General features: G+C 43.0%; 1 protein-coding gene across 1 annotated transcript in view; it reads left to right on the forward strand.

Moving 5' to 3' along the window:
- The window catches only part of Mcc (MCC regulator of Wnt signaling pathway), a 265,151-nt gene that overhangs the window by 173,638 nt on the left and 71,832 nt on the right, over positions 1–19,681 (forward strand). Inside the window, exons 5-6 of the mRNA XM_026380348.2 lie at positions 14,641–14,804; positions 16,848–17,054. Coding sequence (XP_026236133.1) covers positions 14,641–14,804; positions 16,848–17,054 — 371 coding nt within the window. The remainder of the gene's footprint in view (positions 1–14,640; positions 14,805–16,847; positions 17,055–19,681) is intronic.

Consider the following 19,681-nt stretch of genomic DNA (forward strand, 5'->3'; position numbering starts at 1 on the left):
TTCTTTGGAGAATGTGGTGACAGGTCAGCAGGGAAGACCCACAGTGGTCAGGACCACCCAGGAGGCCTGCAGAGAACCTTCATGATAACCTCAGGCAGAACCCTGAGAAGACTTTGTGGAAGTCACAGCTCAGTGGAAATGCAAGGGTCAAATGGGAGAGAAGCAGGTCAGGGAGGCTGCTTGGGCCAGAGAAGGTCTGCCAGGTCCCTGAGGACAGCAAGCACTTGGGGACAACTTTGAGAAGTGCAGGAAGGCTGCAGCACAGAGACAGTCATTGTGTGTGTTAATCGGAACTGGCTGGCTGCCTCTTCTTATTCCTTTGCCATTTTCCAATTAAATTGCTTCAATAGGGAAAAAAGCTTCCATATATAAACACCATTATAGGAAATCATTAAAAAACATCCATTTCATTATGCTTGCTATATTTGCAAACCTGCATTAGTAACCCAGAGGTTTTCTTGGGCTGGATTTTATATGCAGAGTTTGCTACAGTGTATTTGCTGATCTCTAAAGATAACAGGAGTAGTCCAATCTACTCACTTCATCAAAAAGCACTTTTGTTTTGCAAATGCCACCTGTCATAGCCTGGCTGCCTGTTCTGTAACCTGGCTCCTGGGCACTGTCTTCTAGGCCTAGAGGGGTAAATGAGCAGTTCAGAAAGTGCTTGAACTTTCCAAAGTAGCTAAATAAAGGAGAAAGGTCCTCAAAAAACACATTGCATTTTAAAATAAATAAAATTACCTCTTTTCAAACCTGGTCACACAGTTGGGAAATACAGGTAACTGAATGGCTAAAGTCAAGGTTGAAATCATGGCTTAGAGCTTTTGTTTCCTCAGTCAAGCGAAGTGTTGTAGTTAGAAATGAGACTGGATGTAACAGTTAATATGTTTTGCTCATGTACTGTGCCATGTGTTGAATCCCAATCATGAACGAGGCCCTGAAGTCTTAATAGGGGATCAGAGTTCAGAGAAGGTTAGTCACTTGTCCGAGGCCACACAGTTAAGAGATTTTTGTTGCTGTGCCTGTTTCTGCAGACAGCTTTATTTTTGCACTCCTATTGCATTAGTGAGACACACTGTGGTTGATATTGTACCCTTCCTGCCACCCTTCAAGGTCTCTAGTGCTGATAGGGGAGTTTTAGGAGCAGCTGTGTGATCACAAGCACCTGGCCTAATTGCCGAGCATTTGTAATTAAACAAGATTCTGCAGATCTCTGAATGAGAAACAACACACTCAGTCCAAACAATTCAGGGTGTTGCAATCAAGCAGAGGACAGATGTGTGCACGGGCCCATCGCGTCACACGTGTGTGGCGTCCCCTCCAGCAGGCTCTGTTCCCAGCCCTACTAATGGAACAGCAAAGCTTTTCTGGAGCAATTGCCTGTAAAACAAACAAAATCCCTGATCCCATAGACCTTTGTAGAGCTAGTGGGGGGCTCTGCTCTGGTATTTTGAGACAATTTCTGGATTTTAGCAAGGAACTTTTATTTTTCTGGAACTTAGCAACGTTAAGCTGTTATACGCTCGTAGGTTGAAAGGAAGCATAGGATCCTATGCTCACTGGTGCGATCATATAGATGGTATTTTCCTTAGTATGCGTCGTTTTTGGAGGACAACCAAGGAAGAATTTACACATGGAACCTGGCTTTTTGGCACGGCCGTGACTATGAAATATGTTTAACATTAAAGCCAGATTTTCCTGGCTTAGTGGCTGTTGAGGCTTAATGGCTTCGGGAAAAATGTTTAGAAGTGTCAAGCAGCCACTCAAAGTCGGGAGATCAAGTCAGCGCAGGAAAAGGCTGCCCTGCCTCTTCCAAAAACAATTTTTGCAAACTGGGAGAGAAGTGTTTGCAAAGGTGAGGCGGCCTCTCTGGAGAAGGCTCACTTTTTGCTAAGAACCAGGTGGCTTAGTAGTTCTCTCCCAGTACCAAGCTTTTAAAGGGAAGTCAGAGTATTCAGAACTTTACTTGGAAACTTTGAGTATCCAGCCCTCACCCCCACCCTGTGAAAACGTTAGACTGGACTGAAAGTTGCACCCTGCCTCCACGTAACAGGCTGAGCCCTTTGCTGCATCCCCCAACCCCTTCTCCTTAGTTTTATTGAGCAACGTAATATCCCCCAAGAGATCCATGAGAGCCAAGCTCAAGACAAGCCTGGGGACATTGGCTTACTGCAGTTACCTCTCTGAGATGACTGTGTTTTCTCCTGAGCCTGGTCCAACATGACCCACCTGAGTGACAGAGGAGACCACTGAAAGACATTCTGGAAGTTTCCTCAGAGTAACTAGGGTTGAGAGCAGGAAAGGTTATTGATCTGCTTCAGGCTTATTCTCCTCACATTATACTGTTTGGTTGCTTCTCAGCCCCTGCCCCCCCCCCCCCCGCAAAAGACTTGGGGTATAAATGAGATAGAAATGAAAAGCCATTGATCTGCAACCTTCACTCCAGATGAGCCCCCACCATTGCTGGGATTCATGAATTCCTCTGATTTAAGAAGTCTTTATTTTCTAAACAGATCTTATCTCTTAAGGTTTACTAGGGTTTGGGTTGTTTGAAACTCATGACATAATTTTCCTTATAACCAGCAGGAGTATTAGGTTCTATACCAGCCTGTTTAGCCTGTAATGGAAATAAAGTCCGGGCCCTCATTGCTGTTCCCACCACCCTGACCACCATGGTGAGCTTTGTTACTATGAGAAAAAACTATTTTGGGTGTCTTTTTTGGTACTGGGAATTGAATTCAGGGGGACTCAGACGCTAAGCCATATCCCCATCCCTTTTTATATTTTTTAGTTTGATACAGGGTCTTGCTAAGTTGTTTGGGGCCTCACTATATTGCTGAAGCTGGCCAGGTGTGGTGGCGCAAGCCTGTAATCCCAGTGACTCAGAAGGCTGAGGCAGGAGGATTGCAAGTTCAAAGCCAGCCTCAGCAATTTAGTGAGACACTTAGCAACTCAGTGAGACCCTGTCTCTCAATAAAATACAAGAAAAGGGCTGGGGATGTGGGTCAGTAGTTAAGTGCCCCTGAGTTCAATCTCCACTCCACCCTACCCAAATTGCTGAGGCTGGCCTCAAACTTGCCCCAGCCTCCCAAGTCACTGGGACTACAGGCACGTGCCACCACACCTGGTAGTATTTTATGTTTCTGACATTCAGATGCTGGGAATACATGCTTTCCCTTTCCCTAGGGGCTTGGAAATTCACAGGCCTATTACAGGGAGAACCACAAGTCCTGGCCTAAGCGCTGGGCCTACTGTGTGCAGGCGCTGTTTGCTCTCAGGACTGGGGATGGCCTGTCTCAACAGGGACTCTTGGCTGCTGTAGACAGTCCAGGCTGAGAAAGGGCTGTTTGGATTGTTTGAACTTGGGAGGGTGGTCACAGGTGAGGCCCAGGAGAACCCCTGAGGCAGTGAGGCGGGGCTGGAGTTTTCCTTCCAAACATGCCCCTGACTATCTATCTCTCCAAGATCAGTTCTCAAAGGTCCAGAATGATTTTTAAGGCTTTACTTGCAGAATAACAAAAGTTACCCCTTCTCTACCCCAAAGGTTTCCTACCATCCTCTATAACACTAGGGATCATCTTCTTCTAAGTGTCAACTCAGTGATCAGAAGTCACCTAAAATGATGCTGACATTTGTGTCACCAAAGCCTTGCTTTCTAGAAGTGCTTCCAGCACTTTTATATAAGAGGCAGAGGGTGCACAGAATCTCTGCACGCTGGAGAGAGGAGTCTGAGAAGAGGCACCAAGGACTTGGGCTGGCCATCCTTGAGGGGTGGCTTTATGACAGTTGATGTTAGGCCATCTTCCTCGGGCCTTCTTATTTACATCCAAGAAACAATACAAACTGTCCGAAATTCAAAGTGACAACAGCAAAAATGAAAACGAATCCCAGGCTGGTAAGATTTTGCTAAAATACAAGTCATGAGCATGCAGCCTCATTTTCAGATGTGGGGTGGGGGTGCAGCTTGCTCTTCTGGGACCCCCTCCCTGAGTACTCCTGTGTTCTCAGCTGGTCATCTGCCTGGGGCAGGCACACTTACAGGGGAGTGCTCCTGTTCTGGGAGCTACATTGAGAATCCCATCATCTTCAAAGTCTCTGGATTAAATCGAGATCTCAGTGTGTATCCATCCGACATGAGGTCTTCTTGCCTAGAATGCAAAATATTTGTTTTCCCTCAACTTTTTATTTTGAAAAATTTCAAACTTACAGAAATGGTAAGGTGAACCCCCCAAAACTGTTTGTTTTAGATTTACCAATTATTAACATTTTACCACATTTTCATCCCCCCCCTGTTTTCATCCCCCTCCCCCTCCCTGTTTTTATCCCCCTCCCCCTCCTTGTGTATGTAATTTTATTTTTTTCTGAGCCAGATGAAAGTCAGTTGCAGACATCTTGATGCTTCATTCCTAAATACATCAGTAAAAACTTCTTAAGACTCTGTGTAACCCCAGAGTCTTTAATCACACTCAAGAATTTTAACACTGCTGGGACACTAATATATAATCCAAATTCAACTTTTTCCAGTTGTCCCATTAATGCCTTTTATTACTTTGTTGAATCTGAGATCCAATCAAGGTTGACACATTATACTCGGTCACCATGTCTCGTTACTCCCCTTTAATCCTAGGATGGTACCCCCTGCCCTGGTTTTGTCTATCATGATATTGACATTTTGGAGGAGAGCAACCCTATATTATCTCAGAAAGCCCTTTATTCTGAATAGTCTGATTGTTTTCTTATTAGATTTGTGGTTAATTTCTTCTTCTTTATTTTTATAAAAACCTATGTAGGTGAAGATATGTTCTCATTCCCATGTTGCAACAAGTTGCTCCTGATGGCGTTGGTCCATTGTTAGTGATGTTGAGAAGTTCTAAAACTACAATGGCATTGTCCTTATAAATCCTCTTGTCTTAGGTAGACACAGGCAATTTGAGGCATTAAGCAGAGGGAAACCTCTGAGGATACTTTCTTTCTCCTTGGCATTCAGACCCACTAGATTCTATGTTTTCTATGTTGTTTTGTTTTGTCCTGCTTCTGTCAATTCCTGGTGGGAGCGCCTTGCCATGTGCCAAGTGCAGAGGACTGCTAACAAGAAAGCAGCAGCCCCCTTGGGTGCGGCTTTGGAGTTACAGTAGAATCTGACGTGTTAGATTCCTTGTATGTAATGTCTGGCCTCTTTGCAGAAAGTCTGCTTTGATGCTAAAAGAATTTACAGCTCGTTCTTTGTTTTAGTTTTTTGGTGCTGGGGATGGAACCCAGGGCCTTGTTCCTACCAAGCACGTGCTCCACTTCTGAACTCCACCTGCAGCCAGATTTCTTCCACTCGAAGTTGATCTATCAGGCATGATATGTGCCCAGTCAGAACAGAGAAGTGGGTGGCGTGGACTGGCCTTTGGCAGGCAGCAAGGGTGATATGCACGGTCCCTCCTGCTGCCGCTTGCATTGCAGCAGGCCTGCAGTCACTTCTGTTTCTTAGCCTGGCTCAAATTCACTGTAGCTAATATCTCTTACTTCACTGGCAGCTTTCTACCTCCAGGAACTTAATTGAAAGCTTTCTGCCTTTTAGAAAGTGTGATGTGTCATTTGATGATCCTTGATTAAGAAGTAGGCAACAAAAGCTTGATATTTTAAAAAGTTGGCTTATAAAAAGCCTTTCATTTCTATTATGCTTTCAGCTCATCTAGTGTAAATGGAACGCCTACTTCAGACCCAGCGCTGTGAGTCTCTGGGAACACAGTGTTGAATGAATGGAGTCATTGCTCCCCAGGGCTGGACTTGTCAGGGTCTATGTGTTGGTTAGTAGGTGATTACGGGGAATATGATACCCTGATCAGATGCCTCCTGGGAAACAAGATTCCAGGGCAAAGCTTAAAAAAGACCTGTTGGAAAAGGAGAACGAGAGGCTTCCAAGCTGGGCAAATACCTAACCAGTAACTCTGAAGCGAATACCAAGTCCCAGAAGTGTGTGCTGTTTGAATCCAAAATCACATGTTGGAGCAGAATCATCCAGTGAATGAAAGTCCCAGCCTCTCCATCAGGGAGACTGGGGGATAGTTTTTAGCCCCTAATCCACGTAGCTGGACTTTATGTGGGTTAGAATTTTTTCCAGGGGTTTAAAAAACAATAGCAGCAATTTTTAATACCTGATTCAAAATGAACCAATTCTGGCATAGTTTATGGTGTCATCTTGGGGCATAGGCATGGTTGGTCCTGAGACAGAAAGAAGAAAGCCAGGTTTGCCCACTAGGATGTATTTAACTGGGCAAGACTGCTGTTGAGTTTCTTTAGTTTTTGTAGCTAAGAATGTCCTCTGACCTCCTTTCCTGATTTCCAAAGTATATGGGCCTTCCCTCAGACAGCAATATAAAAACCTAAGACCCTAAGTTCTCATTAGGAAAATATAACCTGAGCTGTGTGTTCTCTAGCTCCCACCAGAAGTCTAACTGGGAAGTGTCACACTCAGAGAAGATAGCAAAATACTATAGGAGGTGCTAAAGACTCCAGCAGGGCTGGGCAGTAGCCAGCCAGGCAGGAAGTGGGCTGAAGCACCCACTCGCTGAGTCCAAAGGGGTCTGCTCTGCTGCTCGGCAGATTGTTATAGTGCAGAAGGGCCCAACACTGCCAGACCTTAGAATTTCACAAGAATAGCCGTTAATCCTACTGACTTTTAAATGGTGATAATTCTTCAAAACGTGCTTTTAAAAATAGGACCATTCTGGACACTCCAACCCTGCCAGATGTGCAGACACATTCTCTGGCTGTTGCTGGCTAATTTGCATCCTCTAGTCAAAGGAGAGGTCAGTTTCACATACTTTTCTGTGTCCTGATCCATCAGACAGCAGAGTAGACACCTGGAAAGCCACATAAAAATTCCTTGACATTGTGCTCTATGGTCTATGTCTTCTTTTCTAAGTGAATGTTAGTTTAAGAAAAAAAAATATATATATAGGAAATCTACATAAATGTGAAACTGGCTGAGGGGACTGACAGTCACATTGCTTCATGTCCCATGAAGTCCCATGTTCCTAAATTCTTTCAGTATTGATTGCCAGAAAAACCATTGTATCTCTTGTGAAATGGAAATGCTTTCTCCTTTCTGACAGGAGATAACTTATTTTTGCTCTGGCTGCCAGGAAGCTCACAGCTCAATGAAAGAGTTGGCCTCAGAAAGTTGTGTTAATCTCCATTTGCTTCCACAGCCATTTCCCAGTCCCAGGTGCTGGGTTCCCCCCCACCACCACCACCACCTTTTTTGTGGTTGTTCGTGAAAAGTCCCCTCAGATTCTTCTTTGGAAAGAGACATGATATAAACTAAAGAGAAAAGTGCAGCTGAACAGAGGACCTCCTCTCTCCCCTGGACATAGACGTGGGTAAAGCACAGCCTGACGAAGGGAGGAGTGGGCCTCCCTCCCAGGGACTCACTGGAGCTCCTGATGGGGAGGCTGGAACGTGGAAGAGTCAGTGACTCCCGACAGTTCTTGAGGTCTTATTTCTCCTGCTCTCCCATTCTCCAAAACATTCTTTAATTAAACAATTTTCTTCAAATCCTTTGTAAGCATGTAAGTCCTGCAGCACCTCCTATAGTATTTTGCTTTGTAAAGCTATGATTTCTGTTTCATACATACTTATTGCTTTTATCTTCTCGTTTTACTCACTGAAATACATTTATTATTTTATTATTATAGAAGTTATATATATTTGTGGCTGTATATACATACATGTATGTGTATATGTATAAAAAAATTTACCATGTTAAACCGTGTGTGTGTGTGTGTGTGTGTTACTTGGAATGGAACCCAGGATTACTTTACCACTGAGCTATATATCCAGTCCTTTTTATGTTTTGTTTTATTTATTGTTTTATGGTATTTATTTATTGTTTTATGGTATTTATTTATTGTTTTATGGCATTGGGGATTGAACCCAGAATGGTTTAACCTCTCAGCCACATCCCTGATCCTTTTTTTTAAAATATCTTTTTAAAAATTTTTTAGTTATAGATGGACACAATAGCTTTATTTTATATTTTTATGTGGTGCTGAGTATCAAACCCAGTGCCTCACATATGCGAAGCAAGCGCTCTACCACTGAGCCACAACCCCAGCTCCCCTAGTCCTTTTTATTTTATTTTATGATTCAGGGTCTTACTAAGTTACCCAGGCTGATCTTAAACTTGTGATCCTCCTCCCTCAGCCTTCTGAGTCACTGGAATTATATAGGCGTGCATCTCAGTGCCTGGCTCATATTAACCATCTTTAAGTGAATGGTTTAGTGATATTAAGTACATTCATAGAATTCTCCATGTCCAGAACTTTTTCATCCTCCCCAACATAACCTGTACCTAACATATACCTGTTAAACAATAACTCCTACCTCCCCTAACCTCCACATGTCCATTCCACTGTCTCTATGAAATTGCCTATTCTATTAGATATCTCATAAAAGTAAAATTATACAGTATTTGCCCTTTTGTGTCTGACTTATTGCACTTAGCATAATGTTTTCAAGGTCCATCCATGTTGTAGCATGTAATAGAATGTCATTCCTTTTTAAGGGCGATGCATATTCTGTTTGTGTATGTAACCATTTAGTTTATTTATTTGTCAGTGGACGCTTGAATTGTTTCCATATTTGACTAATGTGAATAGTGCTGCTGTGAACATTGGTGTACAATCATCTATTGGAATCCCTGCCTTCAATTATTTTGGGTGAAAGCCTAGGAGTAAAATTGCTAAATCACATGGCTCTTCTATGTTCAACTTGGTATTCTTGCATTGCTGTGGATCAAACCCAGGGGGCCTCACGCTTGCTAGGCACATGCTATACCACTGAGCTACAGCTACAGCTCCTGTGTGTAACTTTCTCACAACCACTGGTTTATATACCTGCAACATTTTACATTCCTACCAGCAATGCAGAAAGGTTCCAATTTTTCCATGTCGCCACTGATAACATCATTTTCTGTGTTGTGTGTTCGTCATTCAAATTGCTATATGGATTTCTGAAACCATTTTGACAATATCTTCCTTTTATGGAGTATTTTATCCATTAACCATTAATGTAATTAATGATATGGGTGACTGGGGGTCTCCCAATTTACTATTTGTTTTCTGTTTATCCTCTTTCTGATTTTTTTTGTTGTTGTTGTTCTTTTCTCCTTTCTTCCTCCTTTTGGCTTATTTGATTTTTTTTTTTAGAATTTTATTTTAATTTATTTATTATCTTTCAATGATCTCTCTTAGCATCATTTTTTTGTTATTCTAGGAATTAGAGTACCTTTTCAGAATCTACTCAGAGTTAATATTCCTCATTTCATTGTGATTTCTGTCCCTCCTCTGGCTCCCTTGGGAAACAATGGCTGTGGCTAGGCCTGCAGTGTTCTGGATTGCACTTGCACACCCAGAGATCCTTATTCCAGCTGCAGTGGTGAAATCATCGGACCACAGGAGGCCATGGCTGTAGTTTCAGCTGTTCTGCGTGCCTATTGTGCAGCCTTCCTGAGTAACCAAGTCCTTAAGCCTCAGCTAGCACCCCGACCTAGTGGGATGGACTATAATATGCATGAAAGCCATGTCCAACCTGGGTTAGGATAGAAGACATAAAAATAGGTAGAGACATAAAGGAAGTATGAGAGTTTTTCTTCAGGAGTTCCACATGCTTTTCCAGGCTTGTCACTCCCTAAGCCAGCCCCCAAATTCCTGGGAAATCTGAAAATCTACCTATGAACCACTAATTAATTCCTTAATAAACAGATAAAGAGATAGGATATTTGAAGAAACCTATAATTTAAGAGACTTCCAGTGCTACCTACAGATCAGAGAATGAAGAGTGTATCAGACGAAGGATCCAGAGATTGACTAGACCACTGGAAACCATCCTGAGTTCACCAGACTATTATTCCTGCATGCCTTTCTGTACCCACCCTTCACCAAGTTTCCTTTAAAAGAAGAGCTGAGAACCCTGAAAACTCCTCTCTCATTCTTGAGATGACCTGCATACTCCCTTGAATGTATATCTGCTTTTGTAAATAAGCTTCTGACTGTTGTGTGTGCTGAAATTCTCCTCCTTTGCAGAGGCCAAGAACGCCCCAGTCCTAAGGTGAGTTCCCCTTCTCTCCAGGAACGCCTCAAACCCTTCCTTGAAGACATCTCCCCGCCATGACTAAACCAAAGGATCATTATTTTGTTTCAGGAGCTAGGTCTCTGTGAATGCCACCTCTCAGGCACATTTTGCCCTGCTTGGATAACCTGATTCCTTATCTTGGCCTCTCTCATTCCCTCTGGTCCCTTGATGTCACCTCTGGTATTTTTTTTTTATAATTGGTTCTTTTTTTAATTAATTTATTTTTTTGAGAGAGAGAGAGAGAGAGAGAGAAAGAGAATTTTTTTTTAATATTTATTTTTCAGTTTTTCGGTAGACACAACATCTTTGTTTGTATGTGGTGCAGAGGATCGAACCCAGGTGAGCATGAATGCCAGGCGAGCACACTACCGCTTGAGCCACATCCCCAGCCCTCACCTCTGGTATTTTGTGGAGACTCAGCCTTTGGTGTTGGAGGCCCTGTCTCTGGCAGGGGCCATAATTATGCAGGGCACTGTAGGAAGGAGTTTGTAACTTGTTATAAGGGTGTATTTAGAAGAATATTCCACAGACAGTGAAAGAAAATTCTACAGTATGGAGCAGTGTTGATGGGGGTGGACGGTGGCGAGCGATTGGTGTTATGTGACAGTACCTCTGACAGGGGACCCAACTCATCTGCTCCTGGTAGCCTGGCCACCTCATCCTTCTGTGAGACACCAAACCAGCACAATGGCAAAGGACAGCCAAGTGTGAGCAGATCATTAATCAGTTTTATATGAAGCCACGTGTGCAGAGTTCTGTGGATAACAGACTGCAGTATGTGGGGTCAACCAGCCAACAGGGATATTTGCATTCATTCTTCCTCCTAAGACCTAGAAAATATTTGTAGCCCTCCTTTGTTTGAAGTGTGGATGCCTGTGAGCTCCTTACAGTCCGGGTCTGACTTCAGTACCTTCCTCATGTCTTTCTGCCTCCGTCCTGTGTCTGCACTGTGTTCTTGATGGGTATTTCCCAGGGCAGTGACAGGCAGCTGAGAGAAGGGGCTCCAGCAATTCCCTTGTAGATCTGTGAACCTCTCAGAATTGAGAACAGTCTCTTGATCATCTTTGAACTCTGCTTCCAACCTGAGGCCGGGGCTCAGCAACTGTCTGGTTATAGAATGAATGGCAATTCTAGTTGGATCTCTGGTCCCTCCTCCTGTTCCCTGTGGCCCAACATCCGCAGGAATCAGCCTGGTTGCTGCCCCTGCAGTTCCACCATGAGAACCCCTCCGCAGACACATCCAACGTGACTGCTGGGTCAGGTGCACCTGTGCTGGGGAAGTCAGCACGGAGTGACTGAAGGGAAGCGTCTTTTCTTCCTTATCCTGTCTATAAGTGCTTAATAGTACAAATAATTCAGGGATGTGTGTTCACTACAGCTCAGGGCAACAGGAAACCTATTCCTGAGGGCAACTGATCTTTGTGGTCACTGGGATGTGCTGCTCCGCACCTGGGCCCCTTTACCTCTCACTGGTGGTGTATACCTGCCCCTGGTCTCCAGAGGGCCCTCTACAGTGATGATTATCCTCATTTTAGCAGCTTAGGGTATGATCCATAACAAAGAAGAAAAGCACAAAGCTGATGTAGAACATGCTACTATTAAGAGTCTGTGTTTTTTAGTATTATTGTCTTTTAAAAGAAATTTTTTTTTTGGGGGGGGGTACCAGGGATTGAATGCAGGGACACTTAACCACTGAGCCACATATCCAGCCTCTTTTTATATTTAATTTAGAGACATGGTCTCGCTGAGTTGCTGAGGGCCTTGCTAAACTGCTGAGGCTGGCTTTGAACTCATAGTCTTCCTCCTTCAGCCTCCCGAGTCCCTGCACCCGGCAATTATCTCTTAAATAAGAGTGATGTGTAGTGTTTATATTTTCACATTTGAAAATAATATTTGACTGCCTATGTTGGAGATACGATGGTAAGGAAGATCAAACATCCTTCTCTGATAGTGCCACGAAGAAAACAGGATAGTGGAACAGGAGCAGAGGAAGATGGAAGCCGTGCTCTAGGTAGAGAGGGGCTTGGTGAGAAGGTGACATTTGAACTGAGAGCTGCGTGATCATTTGTGTGGAAATTAGTCTAGATAGAGGAAACAGCAAAGGAAAAGGAACCCTTGGGACAGACCAGAATTGGGCATGTTCTCAGGACAAAGAGAAGGCCAGAAGTGTGAACAGAACATATGGAATACCAGGAGGAGGACATGCAGTTCTCACCTTGACTGTGCTGCAGAATTATCTGAGGGACTTAAAAAAAAAAAAATCCAGTGTCCAAGCCCCACCAATTGATCTGGGGTGGGACCTGGACATTGGCATTTTATAAAAGTTTCCTAGGGAATGCAGCTTGGATAGGCCACGAGTCTTGATCTTGCAGAGTGTTACAGGCTCTGATAAGAACTTGGACTTGAGTTGAATGACAGTGTGAAGTTATTGGACAATTTGAACTAGGAAATGAACATAATCTGATTTATGTCTTTAAGAGGCTCACTTTGGCTCTTGTGTGGGCAGTGGAGGTCGGGGGTTATTACCATGGCCCCCTTGAGAAATGATGGTGACTTGAAGCAGGGTGGATTCAGTGGAGATGGTAGGAGGAAGTCAATATTTGGATTGGAGGCTGTGGTCAAAAAAATGGATTGGATTTAGAATGTGAGGCAAAAAGATCTCAAGGGTGCCTCAGAATTGACCCGATAACCTGGTGGGTGGTACTGCCATTCACAGAGATGGGAGAGGTCAGGGTGGAACAAGTTTGAGAAATTGCCATGCCTTGTTTGGAGTGAAAACTTCACTGGTGTTCTGTCTAGAGTTAACTTATAACCAAATGAGGCTGGCTAAACTATCCTGAGAAATCCTGTTCCTTTCGTGCTGAGAGTTTTCTTGAAGTCTTCCAAAGGTAAGCACCAAAAGCCAGTTGACCACTTTAGTGCATAGGACCTGTGACGGGCAGGGAAAGCTTCTTTCATACCAGTATCAGGTGGGATGTACTTTGAGAGATTGCATGCAGTCAACACCTGTTTTGCTATAATAATTGAGTAGTGTGGTCATTTATAGAATCAGAAATAACAGGTTAAAACATTTATGTTTGACTTAAAGGGAATTTTCCCCCCAACAAAGTTATTTTCCAAGATAAGTAGCTTATGTTATAAATTTTCCTTCCCTGAGCAGGCCCTGGATATCTGGCAGTAAAAGTAATTGAGATTGGTAAATCAAGATTAGATTATTGGAAACTGGATTTGGTGATGCACACCTGTAATCCCAGCTACTTGGGAGACTGAGGCAGGAGAACTGCAAATTTGAGGCCAGCCTGGGCAATTTAGCAAATCACAAATCCCTATCTTTTTTTTTTTTTTAAGAGAGAGTGAGAGAGGAGAGAGAGAGAGAGAGAGAGAATTTTTAATATTTATTTTTTAGTTCTCGGCGGACACAACATCTTTGTTGGTATGTGGTGCTGAGGATCGAACCCGGGCTGCACGCATGCCAGGCGAGCGCGCTACCGCTGAGCCACATCTCCAGCCCACAAATCCCTATCTTAAAATAAAAATTAAAAAGGGATGCAACTCAGTGGTAGAGCGTACCCTTGTGCCATAAAATCTCCAGGGTCACTAAATCAAAAATTAAATAATCAGAACTCTAATTCCAAACTCCAGACAGTAGACCTCAGAAATGAAATATTCATATTTTCCTAATTATGCTGATGGAGCCCTGGTACAGTGAGAACAACATGGAATTTTGTAAGAAGTTTGTCATTTTTTTCCCCCTGGTGAAAGTACCTGGATTAAGTTGTAAAGATGAAGTCTACGGATTGGTGTATGGGGTGGGGGAGCCCAGATTTGAAGTTCACTGGGGGCAAGAACTTTCCCTCAACTTTTTTTTTTTTTTTTTAAGTACTGGGAATTAAACCCACAAGCATTTTACCACTGAACTATATTCCCAGTTTGTTTTTTTTTTTTAATTTTGAGATAGGCCCTCACCAAAGCTGAGAGTCTTTATTAAGTTGCCCACACTGATCTCCAACTCGATATCCTCCTGCCTCAGCCTCCCAAATTGCTGGGATTATAGGCATGTGCTAGTATCTGTGCACCTGGATCAGTATCTGTTTTTCAAAAATGCCTACTACATTGCTCATTCTGAGGCTTTGAACTGTTTGTTTAGTAAAGTTAGGAAATGTTTGTAGCTGAAACTCTGGAGTCAGCGCTGGCTGAACAGGAATGTTGACCAGAAGGCTTTTGAAATGCCAACAGCCCCTTTGGGAGGCACTTCTGTGTTCTTAGTAAAGAAACTCTGGATGTGGCTGCCTTTGAGTGAAAGGCAGAAGAATTCTGGATGGTGTAGCTGTTTAGAAAATGGGTAGGACCTGAGACTCCTTTCTAAAGAGCTTCAAGTTGGCTCTAAGCCTCCGAGGCAGCCCTGAGGGGAGGCTGGTCCTGTTGAACTTTGAAATGTTGAGCTCCTTTGCTGTCCCACAGAGCGCCTGTGTTGCCAGTCTGCCTGCTCCATACCATGTCTGTCCTTGTTACCCACAGATAACTGCAGTGACCTGAACTCAGAACTGCAGAGGGTGCTGACGGGGCTGGAGAGCGTTGTCTGCGGCAGGAAGAAGAGCAGCTGCAGCCTCTCGGTGGCTGAGGTGGACAGGCACATCGAGCAGCTCACCACCGCCAGCGAGCACTGCGACTTGGCTATTAAGGTGGGCCTCCCTCAACCCACTGCCGGGCGGTCTCAGATTATGTGAGGGGAGTGGTCAGAACCCACTCTGGAGGCATGTTTGTCTCAAATACCTGTTAGGGATGTTTCAGTGACAGCCATGCTAGAGATTGGGCCACCAGGTAGAAGCAGGGGCCCCACAAATCTTTGCTTGGCTGAATGACTTTGGAAAAAAAGCCATTATATTGACAGGATCTCTGGCTTTTCTATAAAAGAGATGGTGTGCTTAGAAATGATTAGATTACTAGCACCCAGCCACATCATTTTAGCACGGTTCATGGCAGAGCACTTGTCAGTGTACCAGGGAAGTTTTATTGGAGCTTTAAGACTTCAAGAACACGATTTCATGAGTTAACAATTTGTGTTGCTGACAAAGGGGAAGGTTCAGCACCTGACTGAGTCATCCCATCCCCTGTACAATGCAGCTGGGTCTCAGCCACACCTCTGACATGTTTTCATCTTCCTGCTGAAGAAGGAGCAGGTGAGGGGAATCTGCTGCATCTGCACAAACTCATCCTGAACAATGGGAAAGACAAGTCCAGCTGATCCTGGGCCTCAAGTGTCTTTATGTTACTTCACTATAGCTTAGTGACCTAGGCCTGGCAATTCAGATTTAGAAGTCTGGGAGGATCTTATGCAAAGGAACAATCTAGGCCCAAGTTTCTGTCAACAGGAACCCTGGATTTTTCCCCCAAAGAACTGTGCTGTCTCAAGGTACAGCATGGTGTCTGTTTATAACACAGCTGGCTTTCTCTCTCTTTCATCTCATTTGGAAATATATAGGTGAGGTGGGGTTGGGGATGAGGAGAAGCTATCACTGGTGTTTCTTGCTCTGGAGTCTCCCAGGCTCCACATTAGATGGCAATGTCATCTTGGGTACTAGCTCCAGCCTCCACGTTGAGAGGAAAAGAGGAGGCCAGGGACTTCTACCAACTAGCAAGGGACATAGTAAGGCCTGGAGCATAGCCAACTAGGATAAGAGTCTTGGATTTGAAAGGAGAAACAAAGCAGATCATGAGGAAAGTGGCAGCAAGATTTGGGTACCTGTGTTCCTCAGAGACCCAGTGTGAGCCTCTGAGGGCGGCTCCTAGGCGTTTTAGTATTTGAAACCTGTTTCTCATCATGTCTCTTCTTGGCCTTTTGCAACTGCCCAGTAATTCTTCCTTCTGTTTAGAAATCAACTGGCCTCTGCTTCTTTCACAAAGGACAATATATGTGAATGAATAGTTTCTGAGAGCAAGCAGAATAAATTCTTTTTTTTCTTTTCTAATTTTATATATCTTTCTTCTGCACTAATGCTGTTGTAAATGATTTTTAATAACCCTTCAAATACGATAAGAGATTCTCTTTTTTTCTTTCTTTTTATTTTTTAATATTTTTTAGTTCTTAGCTACCTTATTAATTAAATCCCCGCTGTCTGAGAAACCTCCACAATGAGCTTCCTCTTTTCTGTGTCACTGAGGTTTATTTTTGACTTTCACATCTTGGGACTGAACCTCATTTGCACCATCTGAATTCTTACGTGGCACTGAAAGTGGGGAAGGTTGAGGTGACCTGTTTTATTGCTGAGCTGGCACACAGGAAGCCTGTAATTTAGGAAACTTCCAATTAGATTTTGCGTACAGTTTGCCACCTCACATTTGTCACCGCATCCCCCGGATCAGTAATTGTCCTGCTTCCTGGTTGCACATTTGCCAACTCTGGAACTCAAGTGAAGGAGATCAATGGTTGCATGTTGGTGGCGGTTAGCACCAGGCTGACTTAAACATCAGAAAGGGACAGTGTTTTCCTTAACCCTGGGGATAGCGGAGTAACCCAGATCATGACCCAGGCAAGGAGACAGCCTCCTCTGAAACTGGGGAGAGGACCATGGGGGAGGTGTGTCTCTGATCACCATCCCCGTGTTCAATGAAGTGGCTCTAAGCCCCCTTCTTTGGGTTCAGTGGCTCATGTACAGCCTGTGTTCTTCCCATCCCGTTTCTCCAAGATACCGAACATGACTTTTCTTTGTGGCCATGTTTTGCAGACAGTTGAAGAGATTGAAGGGGTGCTTGGCCGGGACCTGTACCCCAACCTGGCTGAAGAGCGGTCCCGATGGGAGAAGGAGCTGGCTGGGCTGAGGGAAGAGAACGAGAGCCTAACTGCTATGCTGTGCAGCAAAGAGGAGGAGCTGAACCGGACCAAGGCCACCATGAACGCCATCCGGGAAGAGCGCGACCGGCTCCGGAGGAGGGTGAGCACCACAGCCAGCTCAGTGTGGCCTGTCCCACCCATGGGGCTGAGAGGAGTGGGCATATACAGCCAAGGGCAGCCCCAAAATTTCATGGATTCTCAGTCTTTGGAATCACCAGCCTTTCCTGGTTATGAAGTCATTCTAGAAAGTCGTTTTAAGATGCTAAGATATAGAGATAAGATTTTTTTAAAACACCTTTTTCTGGAATCCTAAATCTAAGTAGATGATAAAATTAGAGCAGTTTTCCTCAAACTACTCTCCTGGGTATGCACAACTTCTCTAAGCTCTATTAAAAGGTGCTTCTTTTAAGATAGTCTAGGAGGTAGGGCTATGGCTCAGTGGTGCAGTGCTTGTCTGGCACAGGTAAGGCTCTGGGTTCAATCCTCAGCACCACATAAAAATAAATAAATAAAATAAAGGTATTGTGTCCATTTACAACTAAAAAAATTTTTTAAAAGATAGTCTAACAATATTTTTATAATTTGAAAAAATATAGAATTTTCCCCTTTCAATTTTTTCTACAAAATTTTCTTTAACTTCTTAATATCTGTTGTCACTTATGGCTAAATCTAATGTGAAATGTCCCATATTCTAGCATAAACTTATTAAAGTTAAAATAACCATGTAGGTATGTGTGTGTATGTATCTGTACATGTGTGTCTGTATGTGTATTTGTGTATGCATATCTGTGGGTGTGTATACACATGAGAGTGTGTGTGTGTATTTGTGGGAGAGGGAGAGAGAAATTGATTAATTGATTTCTGTATTCACCTAAGGGCCTGCCTGCTCTAGTTTGAGAACTACTTTGCTAAAGACATATATCCCTTGATGAAGGTACTGATGTTTCAGCAGAGAAATGTTTTAGCATAGAATTGTTAAAGCATTCAGTTTTCTAAAGATGCCATTTTTACCCCTCAGGGACCCATAAGTACGTCTTTGCTTGGCTGTGAATTTTATCTGTGATTGGACTGGGGGTGAAGCAATGGATTCTTCAGTCAGAAACAATTCCCTCCGAATTTCACTTTGAATTACTAGACCTACTTTACTCTCTTTCTCAATCTAAGCAATATTAGGCTGTTACTTTCGAGTCATGCTCTGAATGGTAATTTTGCACATGAAGTAGAATGATAGGGGGAAAATAAATCTAGTTGGTTTCATCAACCTTCACCATTACTGTTTCTCTCTAACCTTTGGAGACACCTTGGAAGTAACTTGTTCTTCAATAAGGTCAGGCATGTAAATGGTTTTGTTCTTAATCCACATGCAGATATTCTTGTTGTTTGAATATAGAAGAGACTAACTATTGTTGAATATTACCAACACCATTCCTCTCCTCATTTATGCCTAATGTCATGATTAAAGAGCCAGCACTCCTATCTCTTATATCTGAACATCATTTATCTTAACTCTTGTGCATTAAGCGAATTTTCAGTACCCAGCTTTACCAAATGCCATTCTCCAAACTTGTATCAGCAGGTGTGAATCATCCTAGTCAGCAAAGGCTTTATCTGGGGAACTCGATGAAATTTACTTAGCACTAAGGCCTACGCCACCTGTAATTTCCTGGGTTACCCCCTCTGATCTTTATGACTAATATCCTAATTAGGGTATGTGCTTGCTTTTAGTGTGTGTATTCTGTTGGTGCATGTTTTGTGAAGGAAATGTTGGTCTTAGATATAATTACATATTGTGGTTTACAATAAATTTCCTTCTCTAACTTGGGTTACTAAGATGCAGAATAGCTTTTGATTGTAGCCAAAAAAAAAAAAAAGGCGCCAATATCCACCCCTCCAATGTTTTCTTCAACTTTGGAGGTCAGCATTAAGAACAGAACAGTGTGGAGGAATTTACATTGTGTACCAGAGCTTTGGAGCCACACTGCATGGGGTCATAGCCTGACCTGCAAAGTCCCTATGAGTCTAGCAAATTGCCTAACTTCCTTGGGCTTCAGTTTACTTTGCCATGAAGTGGGAATAGTAATAATACCCAATGCAGGAAAATTATCTAATACTGATAAAATAGTTACACGGTGCCTGGCATATAGTAAATACTCAAAAAATTAGAATTAGTGGTAGTTATTTGGGCTAGAATCCACATTTATATGTTGAATGGTGTGGAAAGTTTAGTTTCATGCCATCTTTTTGTTTATTTATTTTTAATAAGAATCTTTAGATGTTTGAAAAATTCTAACATGAACATTGAATATATTGTAAGTATATAGATGTGCACATGCACACATGTTTCTTCACAAAATGTTTCTTCTGATTATGTTTACTTAAGTTTGTGCCATTAATGTGGTTTTACATAAATTTACATAATTTGTAGTTCATTTACCTCCCAGTAATAAAACTTTAAGGAACTTGTGTCTTCAACTAGTACTGTCTTGTGGGATATGTATACTTACCCATGAATTAGATTTATTTCTAGGCAATTGAGGTTCTCAAAAGAATTTTCTAGATGTCTTTCAATGCTGGTTTACTAGACTTTAAGTCCTGGAAGACTTCACCCACCCAGTATATTTCATTTCCCTGAGGGATCTACCTTTTGTGATTAGCATTATCTTTTGTTTGTCATGATGTGTAGGTTTGCAGAGTAACTGAGCTACAATTCCATTTTCATCTCTGTGA

The sequence above is a fragment of the Urocitellus parryii genome, chromosome 1 (genome assembly GCF_045843805.1).
Source record: "Urocitellus parryii isolate mUroPar1 chromosome 1, mUroPar1.hap1, whole genome shotgun sequence".
NCBI classification, from domain to species: Eukaryota; Metazoa; Chordata; class Mammalia; order Rodentia; family Sciuridae; genus Urocitellus; species Urocitellus parryii.